General features: G+C 44.1%; 1 protein-coding gene across 1 annotated transcript in view; it reads right to left on the bottom strand.

The window, feature by feature from the left end:
* Positions 1 to 6,687: 6,687 nt before the first annotated feature.
* Positions 6,688 to 20,246, bottom strand: part of ZNF512 (zinc finger protein 512) — a gene marked incomplete at both ends in the record, with an annotated part of 15,474 nt that continues 1,915 nt past the window's right edge. The window contains 12 exons of the mRNA XM_079549997.1: positions 6,688 to 6,984; positions 7,441 to 7,539; positions 8,021 to 8,083; positions 8,973 to 9,074; positions 9,597 to 9,788; positions 11,698 to 11,865; positions 13,343 to 13,441; positions 14,252 to 14,338; positions 14,709 to 14,833; positions 16,063 to 16,146; positions 17,227 to 17,316; positions 19,752 to 19,960. Coding sequence (XP_079406123.1) covers positions 6,688 to 6,984; positions 7,441 to 7,539; positions 8,021 to 8,083; positions 8,973 to 9,074; positions 9,597 to 9,788; positions 11,698 to 11,865; positions 13,343 to 13,441; positions 14,252 to 14,338; positions 14,709 to 14,833; positions 16,063 to 16,146; positions 17,227 to 17,316; positions 19,752 to 19,960 — 1,615 coding nt within the window. The remainder of the gene's footprint in view (positions 6,985 to 7,440; positions 7,540 to 8,020; positions 8,084 to 8,972; positions 9,075 to 9,596; positions 9,789 to 11,697; positions 11,866 to 13,342; positions 13,442 to 14,251; positions 14,339 to 14,708; positions 14,834 to 16,062; positions 16,147 to 17,226; positions 17,317 to 19,751; positions 19,961 to 20,246) is intronic.

Below are 20,246 nucleotides of genomic sequence, written 5' to 3'. Positions count from 1 at the left end.
TGCACACAGCAGGGGGTTGGAACTGGATGAGCATTGTGCTCCTTTTCAAGGACCATTCTCTGACTCTATGATGATATTGTAAAAAACTTCTTTATATCCAGTCTTAATATCCCCTCTTTCAGTTCAAAATGATTTCCCCGTGTCCTGTTACAATAGACCCTGCCAAAGAACTCGTTCCCTTCTTTCTTACAGCCCCTCTTTAGATGCATTTACACCACATGAAGGCATTGAAGCCAAGAGCCTGATAAAATGAAAAGCAATTTGACAGAAAAGTGTTATTTTAAAAGTATTATTATAAAACTAGGGGGGGTTATTCCACTGCACTTCTAAGTACTTAAAGACTACAAAGACAGAGATGACTGAACACTTTTAATGGCTATCAAGCCTTTTAAAATAGGCATTTTTTTAAATACAACTTAAATATTCAATTGCATATGTGCCAAAATTCAATGTATTCAATTCAATGTATTACTTTCATTGAAAGCTTAATTGCAACAGGGAATGAATAACAACCTCTCCATTGCAATCTTTAGCTCAGAACACAATGGCAAAGCAAAAAGGGAAAGAAAAAAACAAAGAGATGTGGAGGATGCCCCATGCCTGGAGGCTTTCAAGGTAAGCCTCAATCAGGCTCTGAGCACCCTGATGGGAGCTGCGGGTGTCCCTGCTCACTGCAGGGGAGTTGCACTACGTGGCCTTTCAAGGTCCCTTCCAACTGTAAGGATTCTATGATTCCAAGTCCAGATTCAGGCTGATCTGAAGAATATTCACTTTTGTTCAGGAGATCATAAAGACCTGTCTTGAGGAGGCCAGGGATGGAGGGCAGTACCTTCGGATAGACTGGGACCTTGTGCTTGAAGTACAGCAGAGGACTGGAGCTATCATGATTTTCAGCTTGCTGATGCCCAAATCCTCACTGTGGCTGTGTTGTTCTGGGGCATTCTTGATGACAGGGGAGCCTGCTTCCTCACACAGCAGTATTCCCACCCTTGCAAGCTCTCTGCAGAGCTGCCCTCCCATCCAAACACAAAACACACGTTTACTGTAACTACAATTTACCACTGGGACCACCGGTGGGGCACAGGGATGCTCTCCAAGGCTCTCACAGGCTGGATCCCTTGGACAAAATGGTGCTCATGCATTTGTGCCCACTACTACTTCCAGGCCCTGGGGTCAGCTGAAGAGTTATGCCTACCACAGCTACTAAATTGTTCAGAATAGGATGCGTGTACCCAGACTGCAAGATGCTGATGTCTTGAAGAGTGCCTGGAGATAGTGTGGGAAAGCATCAATGGGGCTAAACCCCAATTAAACAGCCAGGATGGTCAGACTTCAGTGCTTGGCTATGGTCTCTGGTCTTCTCTAATTTCTTAGTGTAGGCACAGCTGACGTGTTTAAAGCAGGCTGTGCTAAACCTGCATCCTGCAAAGCAATGGCTGAAAGGGATTCAAGGGCAGCAGGGACACACATCATCCTCTGTGGTTATGTAAACTGTGAAGATTGTTCTGTCTGTAGATGGGAAAAGCAGGCATGGGAGATGTAGAAACTGACCTGGAGTCTCACCTAAAAAGAACGTGAACGTTTGGGGAGCACAGAGAAAACAAAGATCTGTGGAATGGGAAACGTCTCACAAGGAGACAGAAAGAGCTCGAGCTCTTAAAAAAGAAACCTAAAGGTTGTCTTCTGCTGCACACACAGAGCTGGGAAAATGTGCTGAAGGTTAAAGGCCCTTTGGTCTAGGGAGGGAGGTTGCATAACATTAAATAGCTAGGAATAAAATCAAAGATGTCCTAGTTAGAAAGTAGGTATGGCATTAACTCTTGGCTGAAAAGGACTCATTTCCAGCAGTGGCCAGGAGCAACTCCTGGTGTGGTGGTTTAACACTGGTAGGTGGCTCAGCACCACCACGCTGCTCTGTCACGTCCCATTCACTGGAGTCAGATGAGATGACCTCTAAAGGTCCCTTCCAACTCGAAACGATCCTCTGATTCTGTGATTTAGGAAACCTATAAGAGTAGATCAGATGGATTTTTGAAACTGATACAACATACATAAAGAGACACTGCACTAATTAATAAGCAGTGCTGTTGAATTTATCCCTGCTTCCCCCCCAGTTCTTTATTAATCTTGCTGTATTTTAATTACAAAATTGACCTACTTAATTTTGAAGAAAGTTGGCCTTCAGTCAAGTAACACTGAGAAATTGATCGTGCTTAGTGGTGTTGGTTTTATGCCCATCATTCCAGCCAGGCAGTGTCCCAGGGTGACATCATCCCTCCAGCCACCTCCTGTGCAGGTCACTGCCATCACTGAGGTCCAAATTGCTTCAAGAACTGCTACCCGTGACAGTGCACAGAGAAACATCCAAGGTACACATAATGCCTCTGCGAGGAACCCATGGAAGAGCCTGTCTGGCACAGCGTGCTGTGCTCACCGTGGGAGATATTAGAAACAAGCGGGAAGGATTCCATGCAGGTACAGAAGTGAGCTGCTGTAAATTGGGCTCCATCAGCAGAGGGGTGGCCAGCAGGGACAGGGAGGTGATTGTCCCCCTCTTCTCTGCTCTTGTGAGGCCCCATCTGGGGCACTGTGTGCAGGTCTGGAGCCCCAGTACAAGAAAGACAGGGAGCTGTTGGAGAGGGTCCAGAGGAGCCACAAAGATGATCAAAGGACTGGAGCACCTCCCCTACAAAGACAGGCTGAGGGAGCTGGGCTGCAGAAAAGAAGGCTGCAGGGTGACTTCATTGCAGCCTGGCAGTACCTAAAGGGAGCCTACAAACAGGAGGAGAATCAACTCTTTGAAAGGGCAGATAACAGCAGGACAAGGGGAAATGGTTTGAAGTTGAGGGAGGGAAGCTTTAGGTTGGATGTCAGGGGAAGTTCTTTACAGAGAGAGTGGTGAGGTGCTGGAACAGCTGCCCAGAGAGGCTGTGGATGCCCCGTCCATCCCTGGAGGTGTTCAAGGCCAGGTTGGATGGGGCCCTGGGCAGCCTGGGCTGGTATGAAATGTGGAGGTTGGTGGCCCTGCCTGTGGTAGGGGGTCGGAGCTTCGTGATCCTTGAGCTCCCTTCCAACCCTGGCCATTCTGTGATTCTGTAGTTCGTTGTCATTCAAACAAAACAGAACAACAAAAAACAAACCCTCCATGTTTTCTCTCCCCCTCTTCAGGACAAGGAATGAAAGCCAGCACTGTGCCAATATTTAAATGATGGCAAACAGAGCGCTCACAGCTCATCAGTCTGAAGTCTTCTCACCAAACCAACAGCAAAACTGACACTGAACGACATCGTAAGTAAAACCAACCAACATGGTTTCACACAGAACAGATTTCTGTAAACATTTTTAATTAAATTACAAGTCTGGGTTGGTGAAAGTAACTATTGACACGGTCAGTTTCTGTAAGGCATTGTTCTTGCCCATATGTCATACAAGCATGTGTGCAGTATCTTAAATGCTAGTTACTAAATATTGTAAATAAGGATTTGTTCCAGAGTTTGCCAGAGTCTGCAGCTGTCTGATGTACTTTTAAACAACAATACTAATGAAAATATAAAACAATTACAATGCAAATCTGCAGGGTAAAAAAGCTGATGGAAAATGAAAGCAATGAGAAATTATACAACAGAGTCACCTCAAAGGGTAGCTCAAGCAAAACCATGCTGAATTACAGCCTCTGCTATGCAGTGAAATGTATTGCAGTGTCGTACAGAGGCAGAGCAGTGGATAGTGTGCTGCCTGGATTGAAACCTCGCAAATGTCTACTCCTACAAACAAAGGAAATAGGCCCTCCAACCAAATTCCAGAACTGAAAATGATATTTAATAGAGCAGGTTGCAAAGTGAACATAAACAGCATAATGAAACAGTTGTGGGGGTGAAAGAAAGGTAACTAAGAGCAGAGCAGTATCATCATTGCATTCTACGTTAGAAAGACTATTACAGAACACTTCATTTGGTTTCTGTTTCTTGTCTCTGCACTGCTAAATACATAAAACATCAGCAACAATCAGAACAACAACAACAAAAGAAAACTGTTTTGAATGAGACTAGAAAACCTCTTTAGCTCATATAGAAAATTACATGGAGTTATTTCTGATCGAAAAGACGCAGGAAGAACCTTCCCATACTGTAAAGGCTATCTGATTTACTAGGATCGAGCAACAACAGATGCAGAAGCTGAAACTGAAAACAATCCCAATGAGAAGTAAGGCACATTGCTTTTGGAGTAATGAATCACAGGAACAACTACTTGGTGACCAGCTGGTCTCTTCTGTCACTTCGTTCACATTGAAACTGACCTCTTGCTAAATATATGCATGCTCAAATTCTATTTGTAACTGCCAGGGCAAATATGCTGGGGTAGTGTTATTGACCTGCAATTGCAGAGGGCTGGGCTAACTGAACCGTTGACAAAGGACTGAACTGTAGACTCACGAGTGCTTAAACAGTACTTTTTAGCATGGTAGGCTGTAGTACAACTTTTATATGTTATTAAGCCTAGATCCACATGACAAACGTGAATTCCCCACTTTCAGTCCCTTCCTTGAGCCTGGATTTTCCCATGCCTCCAAGCAGTATGCTGCATGCATGCTGGGTAGCCTGCCTTAGTTCACCTACAGGAGGAAGCAGGTGCTCCTAAACAGATTACACTCCTCAGAAACAGTGCCACCAACTCATCAGCTTGAGCCAAGACAGCAGATGAGCTGCCCTAACACAGAGCTGAGAATGAACAGGTTGTGGACAGACTACTGGATAATGATGTTTTTCTCCACACATCACATAGTGTGGGGGGAATACAGTCCTGATGTAAATACAGAATCCAGATGGTCACAAAGAAGTACCCATAGCTAGAAAGCAAGGCTGATTAATGGCTTAAAAGTGACAGCAAACAGGACTATAGACCAAAACCCACTAAGGAAAGCCTCCTCTAATGCAGGGGCTTATCTTGTTGCCCATCAGTAAGGCAGTAAACTTGGTGAAAACACAGTTGTGCAGAGGGCAGCACTGAAGAGGAATGGGGGTGGAAAAACAAATAGCATCAGTAAGCATGCATGACAACCAAGTGAGCAGGCTGGGGTGTGTTGTGCAGGTAGGGATGGTGCCAAGAACACCACACACCAAACGGACAAGAAACCACGTTCTCACACTGGTGACATTTTTATTTTGCCCCTCTGGCTGCAAGCCTTGTACACCCTGCAAGAAGTTCCACACGTTTATACTTTTGGTGCAGTACTGCAACCAGAGTGACAACTGGTTTAAAAAAAGCAAACACAGCAGTGTAACCACTACGCCAATCACAATGGAGCACTGTGTGCTGTCTCACTACTTACTGCTTTGCTTAGTGCAGAGGCAGCTCTCAAGGACAGCCTGGCAGTGCTTCCCAGTACCAGGGCCAATATACTTCTGGTAGTAACACGCATGTGTCAATCTGCCTGTCCACCAAGCACTGCAATGGCTTCCCTGTGAACTTAAGCACCAGCTGCCTGTTTTGTTAGCCTAGGAAAATTCACAGGGAAGCAGCATGGAGCCACCTGTCTATTCTCCTGCTGGCAAACCTGCAAGAAAAAGGTCAAGTTTTGCAACTTCCTGGATACTGGGTCTTTGGATAACGGAGAGAATACATTCTCTGACAGACAGAGTAGCCCTGCCCGTGCTGCTGCTTCGTGCTAGTTTCTGTAATACCTGGTGCATTTCTGGAGCACAAGAAGATATTCCCTATGCCCTAGAATTCATACCAACATGTGACTTAAAAATTAAAAAAAGAAAATTAACCCCCTTCTTTTATTCTTTCCCACGCAGGGAAGCCACTGCTAAAATATCTCATCCACATAACAGTGGTAGTATTGAAAAGAAATATGTAGTATAACAAAGAAAGAATCTACAGTACTCACTTGCAGAGAAGAGGACACTATGTGAGCATGACAAAGCACAGTGCACTGGGGCAAGGCAGCTCAAGGGGTTCCAGGCTGCAGCATTACCAGTGCTGCAATTGTAGATATGTACCATTCTTGAAGCAAGTTTGTTTCCCAGTTGAGTCTGAAACAAGCTGTCTTCAGAGGGCCTACGCAGGCCATCTTTATTATGTTGTCACCGAGGGTCTCCAAAGGCCAGCGAATATTTATTCCTCACAGAATGGGAAGAGCTTCTTCATCCATTCAATGCCCAGTCGTGAAAGAATAAACCAGGCAAGCTAAAGCCTTTCCATTTTGCACAGCACTGCTTAGTTTGTGTGCATACTGTGCAATAAGCATCTTAAAGTGATCTAAACACTGTGCTAGCCAGCTCCTTACAGAGAGAACTGCTTAAAAAGAACCCTGATCTCACCCATCATCAGAAGAAGATGACAAAACGAGCTACTGTGCTGGAAGTCCTAAACAAGCAACTAATGTGACTCAAACTGAGACTGCAACCAGAGCAAAAACCACAGTGGGTACACTGCTAATCCCCTTGTCTCTCCTAAACCGGGACAGACTGTCTCTGTACCACAGCTTTGGCTCACAGTTTCTCACAACTGACCAGATGCAACAGTTCCAAAACACGCATCACAGAGGGAATGAAGTCACAGTCCCAAAGGCATTCAGTTGCTTGTGTTAATCCTGTGGGTTATGAGGCTGTGGGTTATGAGACTGAAAGAAACAGAGCTTGTAACTGAAAAGATTTAGAATTACTTCTTCCCTTCTCCTAGGGTTTATTTCCGGCCTCGCTTGTGGCTGGATTTTGGAAATTTGTCTCTCTGTGCAACCTGAGGCTCCATTTCCTCACTTCTCTCGCTCTCATTGCGCACTTGCTTTGGACGGCCTCTCTTACTTCTCATTTTCTCAGGTCTGGCACTGGGGAGCTTCTTAGTAGCCAAGGACCCAGTTCTCTTCTTTTTGCCTTGGGTCAAAGGATGTTTCTTCCGTTGCTTCCTCTGCTCTTCTCTTTGGCGGATTTTCATTAGTTTCTCAAAGCTTTTGGTGGTATTTGTGTTCATATCAAACCAGTCCTGGAGGGTTAGAAGGCAACAGGTTGGTACTGGTGGTGGGAACACCGCACAAAGGTTAGCAGGACTTACAGTGAAAGTTGAATCCATGGGACAAATGTTTACTGAAACATGAGATCTAGAAAAGCAACTAACAAAGCTCTGCTCTCTGAAGCTCCTCATCAGGTGTCCATCTCAGAACAGTCAGATCTGATTTAGCAATTGGCTGCCTAAAGGCAGACAAAATGGTGAAAAACTAAACTGAACAGCAACCACCCAAGACAAGACCTGTGACATGACACAACATTTGTTCCCCAGACCAACACATAAGAATGTTTAAGCGACCAAATGCCACTTGAGCTCAAGGCTCCACTGCCAGCAGCAAGGAAACAGTAAAATAGGTTTGGTGGTTAGGCATTGCCTTCCCAAGACCCTTCCCCACAAACTAAGGCTTGAGGACTTCAATTCTGCTTGCCTTACCTCAGCATGTGCAGAGTTGATATGATACTTGACTCCACTCTCTGAAATGAATTCTTTCTCACACAGGAGACACTTATATTTGCCAGCCACAAAATCTCCCTGGCACCAAAACAAAGAAATATATCACCAATTGCTCCCTAGAAGGCTGATACACCCATATAATGCACTTCTGTCTTGTACAGATGTAACCTAGCAGTAAGAAATAGAATCTCTTATTCATACCAGACAATGCTTTATCTGTACAGGAACACTGACATGATAGACCAGCTACATCCACAAAGCATAGAACAACCCTGTGAGATTCAGGAAGATCTCTAGTGCTGTACCTGTAAAAAAATGCTCTTGCATTTTGGGGTCTAAAGGTAGGACTGCAGCTTCACTAAAATGCATACCATTAAGATGCTCCCTCCTTCCTGCAAACGGTGTTTACAATGGCAACCCCAGTGGCACATAGAGAAGCACTCAAATTGTGAGAAATTCTGATTAGGAGATGGCAGGACAGTGAGTTGAACAAAGATAAATCAGATGGACAGGCAGGATATTGGTATGAAAGACAGTGAGTACAAGGAATGCTACCAACCAGGGTACATGTGCCGAGGTGAGATTTGAGTCCTGAGAGAGTGCCATATGCAGATTCACAACCCTGAAATGGCAAAAAATGTCTGTGTCAGCAAAACTTCCCTTAGAAATCACTTCTTCCCAGGTAAGAGAGTCTTATTATCTGGAACACAATACCCAAAGGTATAAGACAGGAAGAGGAAGGGAGATATCAAGTCGTAGAGAGCCAGAAAGCATCTTATAAAGACCTTCACAGGGGACTTAAGATTTCAGTGAGTTACAATTACCCTCTATCAAGAGCCTGAGTAAGATCATAGATTTGTTTTGAATGAAGCACATGTCACAGGAGGGCGACACTACAACCTCTCCTGCCCTGACCTTGTATCTAGTGGCACAGAGCTGAACTGCTGCATGTAACATCATGGTCCCACTTAAAAGGCAGCTTTAAGGCCTACCCCATGTGGAGCTGCAGGCGTTGGTCTCAGGATACTAGATTATTCTCAGCTGACAGCTCAGAACCTGAAACAGGAGGTTAAGTGCAAGGCATGCTTCTGGGTTACTGCTTGGTGAAGTAGCACAGCTGCTTTCTGGGGGTAAATGAACATAAGACATCATACTGTGATTCTTATAGCTGGTAATGACATGAGCCTGAAAACTGAGGAGAGCGCTGTGAGTGGGACAGGGAGGGGGAAATCTTTGTATCCAAATCCTTGGCACTCCACATCATATGCATCAATATGACAGCTTCCTTCAGTGGGGCCTGAAAGCTGTCTAATTCTTCAGAGCTAATAGCTTTCAGAGGACAAACATCCCCAGAGGGATCAAACAGGGTCTTAGCTACAATGAACCACCATACAGAAATGGAGCAGAATTTCTCTCCTGCAGAGACAGAAACTGCAGTTTCAGGGCTGTGGAAAGCTGTTGGCTCATACAGACCTGAAATCAGCCCCCTTTGAGTCTTCAGAAAGAATTACCTGATTTGGACAGTGGACTCTTCGGTACATCTTTATTTCTGTTTTCCATTTGCACAGCACATCTTGACTAAACGTGGGCAGTCCAGGACGGGTGTATTTCAGCTGAGATAAAGAGGTGGAATTGAAAGCTGAAAGCAAAGCTAGCTGCACAATGTGACAAACACATCCCTTTCCTCTCCCTGTTTTTGTGACATGGTAGAAAGTGAAACAGCACTTCTAATAGCCAAACTCTCCATAAACAACCTTCTCCCACCCATCTACAAACACAACTGAATCTGGAAACCCCCTTAAATACTAGAATTCTAACTTGTGATCAACGTGCTGCCTATAACTGCTTTCGTACTTGAGACTACTGGAAATTAAAGTACTATTGCTGTTGTAGCTGTAAAGCCATTACAGCCTGCCTGAATAAAATACTTACACCAGAGTAACTGCTAATGCAGTCATAGCTTAATCTACGATCAGAGAGAGTGAAAAACTTCACCTCTTCCACAAGATATCATTTCCTCAGTATTAAATTCCAAGGGCCAGTAAATACTGGCAGCACTGGGAAGATAGCACTACCAGACTCATTTGATAGGGAGAAAGATTCAAACACTGTATAGCATTTTTAAGGTCTTGTACCTTCCTATCATCTGGAATCAAGTCCTGCGGCACTCTTCTCTTGGGCCACTCTTTGGCCAGCTCTTCTCCAGCCAGCTCATGGAGATAGTAGATTGCCACCTTTGCAGATCTCCTTTGAACTCTACCTGTACTACTTTGCTCCCGTTTTGCATCTTTCAGGCTCTCTGTTCTTTCTTCATGGAGAAAGGTAACCTACAATGAAGGTTAAGAAAAAAAATAAAGAAGGGAAAAAAACAAAGCCTCCTCAGCAATTCCTAGTTCAGCTACACTAAATACTGTGAATAAATGCTCAGCCAAATCCCTCACAGAAATGCTGCAGCAGCTGTGGTTCACTGACAGAAATGCATCCCACTAGCTACCAAGACAAATCCCCAGATGTACCCACTGACACAGCAGTAGGGCTCATGCAGAGGGTTTCACACAGCCACCATCTTGAAAGGTTACCACACCTTTCACTGTAAAAGCCACATGGACAACAAGAATAGCGTTGCTTGTAATGTTCACAGAATCACAGAATGCCCAGGGTTGGAAGTGACCTCAAGGATGATGAAGCTCCAACCCCCTGCCACATGCAGGGCCACCAACCTCCCCATTTCATAGCAGCCCAGGCTGCCCAGGGCCCCATCCAACCTGGCCTTGAACACCTCCAGGGATGGACGGGGCATCCACAGCCTCTCTGGGCAGCTGTTCCAGCACCTCACCACTCTCTCTGTAAAGAACTTCCCCCTGACATCCAACCTAAAGCTTCCCTCCCTCAACTTCAAACCATTTCCCCTTGTCCTGCTGTTATCTGCCCTTGCAAAGAGTTGATTCTCCTCCTGTTTGTAGGCTCCCTTTAGGTACTGAAAGGCTGCACTGAGGTCACCCTGCAGCCTTCTTTTCTCCAGGCTGAACAAGCCCAGCTCCCTCAGCCTGTCTTTGTAGGGGAGGTGCTCCAGTCCTTTGATCATCTTTGTGGCTCCTCTGGACCCTCTCCAACAGCTCCCTGTCTTTCTTGTACTGGGGCTCCAGACCTGGACACAGTGCTCCAGATGGGGCCTCACAAGAGCAGAGAAGAGGGGGACAATCACCTCCCTGTCCCTGTTGGCCACCCCTGTTCCAGTGATGACTCTTCTAAGAGCAAACAACAACACAACAGGAAGCTCCACAAGGTTACACGTGTATCATTTTTGGCTGGGACAGACTTAATTTTCTTCACAGCAGCTTGTAGGGTACTCTGTCTATCAGAACAGCAGTTCTGATAAGACACCACTGTTTTGGCTATTGCTGAACAGTGCTTATAGAGCAGCAAGGCCTTTTCTGTTTCTCATGCTAACCCAGCAGTGAGTAGGCTGGGAGTGCACAGGAAGCTGGAGGGAACACAGCCAGGGCAGCTGACCCTAACTGACCAAAGTGATGTTCTGTACTGCATGACATCATGCTCAGCAATTAAGGAGAGGAAGAAGGGGTGATTGTTAAGAGTGGTGGCATTTGTCTTCTTTAGTAATTGCTCCAAACGATGAAGCTCTGCTTTCCTGGAAATGGCTAAACACCTGCCTACTGATGGGAAGTAGTGAATGAATTCTATATTTGGTTTCACTTCTGTACACAGCTGTTGCTTTCATAGAATTGTTTGAGTAGCAGGGAACCCTCAAAGGTCATCTAATCCAACTCCTCCTGCAACAAACAGGGGCACCTACCCTTGATTGGGTGCTCAGAGCCACATCCAGCCTGACCTTGAAAGTCTCCAAGGACGGGGCATTCACTACATCTCTGGGCACCTGCTCCAGTGCCTTACCACCCTCACTGTAAAAGACTTTTTCCTTATATCCAACCTAAATCTACCCTTTTCAAGCTTGAAGACATTTCCCCTTGTTCTATCACCCCAGCCCCTGCTAAAGAGTCTGTCCCTTCTTTCCCACAGCTCCCCTTTACACACTGACAGGCTGCTCTCAGGTCACCTCACAGCCTCCTCTTCTCCATGCTGCACAGTGCAGCTCTCTCAGCTTGTCTTCATAGGAGAGGTGTTCCATCCCCTGGGTCATTTTTGTGGCCCTTCTCTGCACATGCTGGCCTGAAACATCACATCCCTGTTCTGATAACTACAGCAATCAGCACTTACCGGCCCATGCTTAGCTCGGAGGTGGTATACAAGTCCTGCCTTTGATCTGTATGCTTTTTCACAATGATGGCACTTCATTGCCATTTTCTCCAGCTCAGAAGCAGTCTTCCCACATTTTTTAATGTGATACAGGTATCCCATTATGCTAGTGAAGCTGCCTGTGCAGCCCTGTCAACGTGGAAGAAAAACACATGGATCAAATGCTCTCCAAGTGATTATAAGAGCACTGCTGATACCAGCTTTCCTGACAATCAAACAGTGATCTTTAATCTCTAACTAGACAAAATCTGGCATAAAGAGCTGACTGCAACTGGGAGATATTGCTTCTAAGAACTTCTCTGTGGGAAGCGTGGAACAGAAAATTTCAGTACAAGGAGTAAAGAAAGAAGACATTGAAGAAGGATGCACAAAACCAAGATTTTGAGATACAAATGGAGGATGTGGGCAGAGAAAGAGCCAACACTTGGTTGGGTGGTTGAAATGTCTAGAAGGCAGCATTATGGAAATCCTAAATAAAGCTTTCAGGAGTTCCTAGAATACAGATCACATCTCAAACTGCAGAGGAAGGCAATAAACTCCAACAGTTCGTGCAGACATCACTTACATCTTTACAGCTATTACAAACAACTAAGGAAGGAAAGAAGTACACATTAATGCAATACTTTTGGTGCACACAGGAAAGAAATCAATATCCTTCTAATCCCCCCTTGAAGACATCAACACCAAATACTCAAGGACCTCTAAATGACCTTTCTGAAGCCCAAGGCATGGACTAGATGATCTCAGGAGAACCCTTCCAACTTTAACAACTGCATTATTCCATCAACAGTCTGCAATACTGTTGCAAGGTAAGTTGCTATCCTTTAACTTCCTCCTCCCTGACATCCTCACCTGAAAGCACTTACCACAGAATGGCTTGGGTTGGAAGGGATCCAAAAGCCCATTCAGTTTTAAACCCCCTGCCACGTGCTGGTGGCACCCACCAAATCAGGCTGCCCAGGGCCTCATCCAACCTGGCCTTGGACACCTCCAGGGATGGGGCATGAACAGCTTGTCTGGTTATTTCTTAAAAAGGCAGAAGCTTGCTCTTCTGAAGCTCAGTCATAGCTTTGCTCAATCTATGTTTACACAATCAGTCTAAAGAAGCCATTTGAAAAAAATTAGGAAATCAAAAATAAAGCCTCTATTTTCATAGTCAGCCTAGTAATCCTCTCTTTCAGAGTGCAAATGGGGATCAGACAGTAAGCAAAGCTGATCAGTTTTCTGGTACAGGCAAGAGAATGTCACCTAAGTGAGTCAAGAGCAAAGCCCTAAAGCTTCCAATTAATTCCACTAGCATTCATTGGACTCCTGTTTATTCAGTTCAGAGGTTCCCATCAAGCATCAGTTATTTTAAAATTTGTTCCCTAAGCTCAGTGCTTCATAATTGTTTAGAGAAAATTCTCCATGCCTCCTACTGATTTCCTGGTAACACAGCATTCCTTCCAAGCTTCTCAAGAGACTATCCTGTCTTTAAAGCATAGCTAGGATATAGAAACAGTCATCTTTTATCAGCACTGAAAGCACATCCAGCAGAACTTTCAGTGTTACGTGTTCATGCATCTGCTGCTGTTCAACTCAGAATGATTAAGACAATGCAGCTCACCTGCCTTGTACACTTCAGCTTTCCCATACGCTTCAGAACCTTCCGCAGGCGGTCCCTCTCAAGCTGCTCATCCAATTCTCCTCCTTCCTTCACAACTGGCTAAAAAACAGCAGAAGGATGAAAGACAAATGCAGGATGCTCAGCACTGTGATTTTACAGAGATGGATTTAATACAGTGACCCCCTCTATATCCCAGAAAAACTGAACTGCCTTTAAAGGGAGTGAACTGCCTGAAAACCACTTTGCAGGTAGCTGTGATTGAATAAGGACTTGACAGCATGTAGTTTCAAGCTATAGCTGCTGGGATGGATGTGGGTGTGTATTTCTTACTCCCCTCCTGCCTGTGGAAAGCACTAACTCACCTTTACCCTACATCTTTAACATTTACTGTTGAATCACAACTGTGATGCATTTTTCCAAATACTATCCGAACTTCTCAAAGAAAAAAAGTTCTTATGCTTCACAGTGACACCAGCAGACATTACCTTCTCTACAGCAATAGCAAAGAGGACAAACAGACTGCAGCACTTGTATCTTTACAGCAAGTAGGCAAAAACAAAACGGCTTTTTCCATTTTTGTTTTTTTACCTTTGAACTTGTAAAGAACTAAAATCTGCCATGAATATAGAAAAACAGCTACTTTCAACCAAAGGACTGAAAAATGCAGTCTGAGGAACAATGAAGCATAAAATTCATCTGCTGTTTTAAAGAAGCAGCATCCCTACCATCTCTGCTAACCTACTACTGTTTTCCAGATCTGCATCCTTAAAATCACAAGCATACAGATGAAATGAGATTTGAGAAGCTACACTTGATAGAAACCACAGTATTCTCTTTCTGTGTGTATCAGGGAAGGATTAAAAGACCATCTCCCCTGTCAGACTTTCAGACGTAGAGTAACCGTGTTACCTGACTGTTGTGGTCTGCCATGACGTGGTATTTCATTCCTCCTAAAGACTTCAGCTGTTTCCCACAGTGATGACATGCAAATGTTTCCTACAAATAAATAAGGACACCTTGTGTGTAACTGCAAATTAACCAAAGCAGTGGGAAAGTTTCTGGGAGAAAGGAGCACAAGAGCAGAATGCTGTACTTAGGCCTGGTAATTGTCCATTAAAAATAAAATACATTTTATAGAGAGTACAATTTAGGAAGCAATGAAAATAGGTGTACTTGCAGTCACTACACCAAAACTCCAGTGACAGACTGAGCTGGAAGCACCATCTGCAGCCTCTACAGATAAAAGTCTCTTGCTCAGAGACGTGGTAATGAGACAAAAATGGTTTTAACTGCAACACAAATCCACGTGCAGGCACATCTATCAGTAAGCTGAAGAGAGTACAGAAAACATCTCCCTTGTTCTCACCTGTCTGCAATTTGCCATGTGTTTCTTCAGTCCTTCTACAGTCTTTCTCACCACAGCCCGGCAGGTAGGACAAGTAACTCGGCCTTTGTCCTGAATTTCCAAAGACCACTGCTCTTCTATGCTACCTGTCAAAAGCAAGGAATTGCAATCAAACTGGAAATACAAAATCTTTCTTTCCCATCAACGTGCACAATGTATGCCCAGAGGAAATGAATAACATGCCACCAAACTCGCGTCCTACTCCAGGAGTTTCAGCTCATTACTGGCTTTAAATGCATCATGAGACAAGGCACACATCACACCTCTAGGAAGATGATTTGATAAGAGCACTCAACACTGCTTTCTTTTTGTGAGAAGAGTTCTAGCTGTTCAACAGAGATTTTTCCTTCATTCATTTTCATTACAGAATTACTTTAGCATGCACTTTTGGCAAAACACAAAAACAAAACACTTTAACAAAAGTGGTGACAGATGTGACTGAACAGTTTTTGGGACAAAGTCCATGGTTCAATTCTACCAAACGAATTTTAAGAGCTTCACTTATGTCAGACAGTGATTTTGGCACCAAAAGTGAAAAGAGCTGCACCACTACGCCAATCCTCTCAACCCTACAGCTAGGGAAAAGCATCCTGTGAGGCGTGGTTTTCAGTGCCTGGCCACTTTTGAAATGCAAAGGAGAAGCTCTATCCACAAGGATTATAAATTACTGATATGATTTCTGGGAAGAAAGTGGCTTAAAAGCCACCTGCTTTAATCCTTACCATAAAAATATCTCATTACAAAAATAGGCTTCTCTCTTTGCCCAGTCATAACAGGAAGGGCTTGTCCCTCCTTGAGTAGTCAGCAGAAAAGTCAATGAATCAAACAGCACTTGCTAGAGTAATTAGTAAGTGCTGTGATCTACAGATAGCAAGCCAATGCTGAATCAAGGCTACAATGCTAATTTTCCAGCACAGACTGCTTAGGCCTCTGGCTATCAGGTAACCAGAAGAGATGTGACAGTAAGTGTGACAGTTTTTTCCTCCAAATATATTCCGCTGGGTAAAAAAGTATACATGTTCCTATGAGCTTTACACTGAAACTATTTTAACAGGCTTTTACCTAACTGAAATGATCCCTCCTTCACTGTCCCATTATACACTATTTTTAAGGTTAAAGCTCATGAAACCACAGAGAGCATGCTGTCCCTTCACCGTTGCTCTGCAGTGCTTCAACAAGACAGCAGCCACTCACCAGTGAAAGACAAAATGGAAACATCAGAGAGACAGCTGCTGCTCAGAGCGAACTCGCAGCATCACAACTGTCTCTTACCTGCTCTGTGAACAATTCTGAGCAACTGCTCCTCCCTCCTTACCTGTGCCATAGGTTTCTGGCTCCTTCCGAACATGGTGGCTTTTTGTTTTGGAGTTTTGCTGCGCTCCTGATTGCCGCTTTTTTCCTGTTGTAAAGCCAAGAGACTTAATTCTGTGAGCCTCGTTACACAAAAAGCAGAGCTTGCCTAGGATGCTGCTAGTCAGCCTGCAGCCTCAAGACTCATTCAGAAACGTCCCATTTTACTTTTTTAAAAGAACTTAAAGATGATCATCTCTCCTCTTTCTCAAAATCCACATTCGCTTGCAGCTGCAGGCATTAGTGTCATCCACACATTTACAGTCTATGGCTGCTCGTATGCAAAGCTCACAGGATGGGAACTCTTTACACCAAAACATATCATCAGTTCACAGTACAGATCAGGCAACTTAATGACTTGCTAACAACAAAACAGTCAGCCCCATTTCTTCATTTGATTTACATGTTTCCTGAACTGCTTGCTGGAAACAGTACTTTGAGAGAGACCCTGCAGCAGAGTGAAAAAAGTTATGTCATGCCTGAAAGTCTACACTCCTGCTCAAACATCTCAGGATTGCATCTGCTTTCATCTCACATTAGATCTTACACTCTCTAGGAGTGTGCTAAGAGGGTTCACAGGACAGAATCATAGAATACCTTGTGTTAGAAGAGACCCAGCAGGATCACTGATTTCACCTGGCTCCACATAAGGTTTGATTTCTGGATTGTTCTGTGCCTGAAACTCTTGTCCAAATACTTGAACTCCAGCAGCTCGAGGTCCATTCCACACTCACTGCCCTTTGGTGCAGAACCTCTTCCTAACTCCTATATGACCTTCCTTTGATGCAACTTCATTTCCACCACATAACTCAGCAATCTCCAGACATATACAAGTAATCTGCCTGATTATTTAGTTCAGAATGTTTTGGGAAACTAAAATGAACTTGACCAGATTGTTCTTAATCTATTTCCTTTTTCCCTCCCTCTGCTCAACTTCAAGAGAGACTGAAATGAGAATAATCACCCACCCACCATAAAACAAACAAACAAACAAAAACAAACACTATTCAGCAGCATCCTACAAGACACACAGAATCAGAAATAGACATGGAGGACAACATTTGGGCAGAAAGGAAGTCTAAAGAACCTGTATGCCTGTAACTAGAAATAAAAAGTTATTTAATATTACCAGAAATCTTCTGCTTCTTCTTGGGAGCGTCTTTAAGATCTTCACCTTCCCCGTGCTCAGATTTCCTCTTGCCTTTCAAAAGCACTTCTGCTAACAAGCAAGAAAAGAAATGCTTCAGTCTTATTAAACTCAGCCTGCAGAACAGCAGCTGTTTGCTACCTCAGTTTCTCCTCATACTTGTAAAGAAAAAAGTGGTTTTTGTGAGGGCCCTGGACACCAGTGAGGTAATTACACAGCTTTATGACCCACTCACATTAGGAACTCCATGGTCTGCAATCCTCCAGTACAGAAGACATGGAAAGAGCAGTGCAATGGCATGGCTTGGGGAAGCTGTACTGTTTAGAAGAGAGCTAGAAGTTGCTAGGTTATGTCATAAAAAGCTCATCTGCACACACAAAAAGGAGCACAGAGAGACAATGAAAGGTGGGAAAACGTGGATAATGCCCTACCTATCCTCACTGTTTGAAGGCTCATCAAAGATCCAGAAAGCTGCCAGCATTTACACCTCCTTATGTACTCAGAATAGTTTCTGTCTTATGACCCTCCATGAGTGCAGAGAAGTAGGCAAACTAGGCATTCAATGAAACAGATACCTTCTTCCTGTGATACCCATCAACCTCACCTTTTAGGTACAAGATTCAAGGTGAATCAATGGGAATTGCCCCCTGGAGCATGCTTTGGAATGGGAAGTGTGTTGAATTGGTGGTGTCTTGTTAATGCCTGGGGTTACGGGATACATGGAATGCAGGCAAAGGCCATTTAAGTATTACACAAGACATTAAAGGCAAGGAAAGGGAGGGAATGAGGTGGTTTGGGGAAGAACACGTGGGAAAACAGAGGGCAAGGCCACTTGCTTGTAAACAAGCAGTTGGTCAGCACACAAGTTTGCTCATACCTATGAATGAACGAGTGTAGTATCTGCATGCAGGACTCCATATTTTGTGGACCCATGTCCATAGGTGACTGCAGGGAGGCTTAAATGCCAGCCACTTCAGCAATACATAGTGGCCTATGTATTCTATTATAGTATATAATATACTATATATAATATATATATAATAATAACTATTCTGAGTACATAAGGAGGTGTAAATGCTGGCAGCTTTCTGGATCTTTGATGAGCCTTCAAACAGTGAGGATAGGTAGGGCATTATCCACGTTTTCCCACCTTTCATTGTCTCTCTGTGCTCCTTTTTGTGTGTGCAGATGAGCTTTTTATGACATAACCTAGCAACTTCTAGTCATAGTGGCCAGTGTGTCTGTGGTGCCACCACCTGGCACAAGTCTGTGAGTGTGACTGCATGCAACTGCCAACTGGACTACTGGGTGAGAAGGGGAAGAAAACTGGGAGCCAGGTATATGTATGTGTGTGTGGTAAGGCAGAAGAACAAGTGGAAACTGGCAACCAGAGGGAGGAGGGGAGTTCCAGCCAACTCCCCTGAGAATATGCAAGTCTGAGCACGTCTGAAAGGAGGTGCACAGCAGCACCTGGAGTGGCTCTGCAGGCACAAGGCACTGGTATGTCCTTGTGCCAGCAACAGGGAAGACCAGGATCCAGAGGCCAGTGCCTAATTCAGCTACAGGAAGGATTCACACTGCACATGTATGTACAGACACAGATACATATGTCTGATATATGTGTATATACACCTTTTTATTTCTCACTAACATATCTCTGTGCTGATCAGCCAGAGAGGGAAATGGGATGGATGCCATCAGTGCTGTCTGTGTGAGTGCTGGGCACATCCATTGCAGTTGATCTGTATGGCTGGCTGCGTATACATGTATTGAATACACGTTTGTACTCATGGGAAATATGCTCAGTCTTGCTACTGGTTGGACTTATGGACATGAAACTGCAGCAACTGTTATCAAGTTAATATTTGGTCCTCCCTGCAACAGGAAGGTTGCAATTCCAATTTAGTGAGAGGAGGAAAAAGCGTTAAAGGAAGAAGAGCCACACAAAAAGTGTGAAAAATGATTCTGAAGCCAGGAGTCCTGAGTGCCCCTAAAACAACATAAGATCCCATCCACTCCAAGTAAGGAAATCATAAATGACAGTAGAGAGAAAACAAGTTATAAAAACATTCAATCCCCCCCCCCCCCCCCCTCCAAAAATCTAACAACCACAAAAGCCATGTCTAAACCAGAATGCTGCACACTGATTTGCTTCTGTACCTTTTGAGCATTGCTTGGTTCTATTATTGAAGTTATTACTGTGTAATGCTGAAATGATTGGCAGATGCCCTTCACACTCCTCATCTTCAGATAAAACTGGTACCACTCATAGAATCACTAATATTAACAGAAGGTCACTTAAAAGGAACTGCATAACACCAGAAAATTTACATCTACACTTCTGCAGTGGAGGAAGTTTAAGCATCCTCACATATCAGCATCACTGTCAAGCTTGTAACCTGCGGTTGAACTGCACCACGTCTTTCAGAAATCACCCAGTCCCTCCATCTCTCATGAGAGAACAGAAAAGGAAAAACAGTTTTGATTGAGCCAAGTGTGATGAATACCTTTCTCATCCGAAGATTTGTTCACATTGTTCTTTATGCCCCTCATTTCCAGCCAGTAAGCCGGCCGACGAATGGTCCGCTTGCTTCTGGACTCTGCTCTTCCATTCACTGCACTCTTCTGTGAGCCAGAAGAGATGTTGCTGGCTGTCTCATTATAATTACTGTTCAATCCTAGGGGAGTAGTTTCCATCTCCTCAAATTGTTTAGTCCTGGAAAACATCAATTTGAAATCTCACTATGAGTTCTATGAACTGGCAGATGCCAGCAGTATATGATTAGTATTCAATATATCTGTAAGAGTTTGACATTAGTAAGCTACCTGGGAGCATCATTAAAAGGTATTTATCCTACCTCAGCATTTCAATGAAAGGAGCAATCACAAGTTCATCACAGTGTAAAAATAAACACTTCTCTATAAGCCATCAGGGGCCAGTGTGGATCTCACCTGAGATTCCATCAAACAAGCAAAAATCATTGCAGCTCTTAACATTTAGA

The sequence above is a fragment of the Tetrao urogallus genome, assembly GCF_951394365.1.
Source record: "Tetrao urogallus genome assembly, chromosome: 2".
Taxonomy (NCBI): domain Eukaryota; kingdom Metazoa; phylum Chordata; class Aves; order Galliformes; family Phasianidae; genus Tetrao; species Tetrao urogallus.
This window is presented reverse-complemented; position numbering and strand designations above follow the sequence as displayed.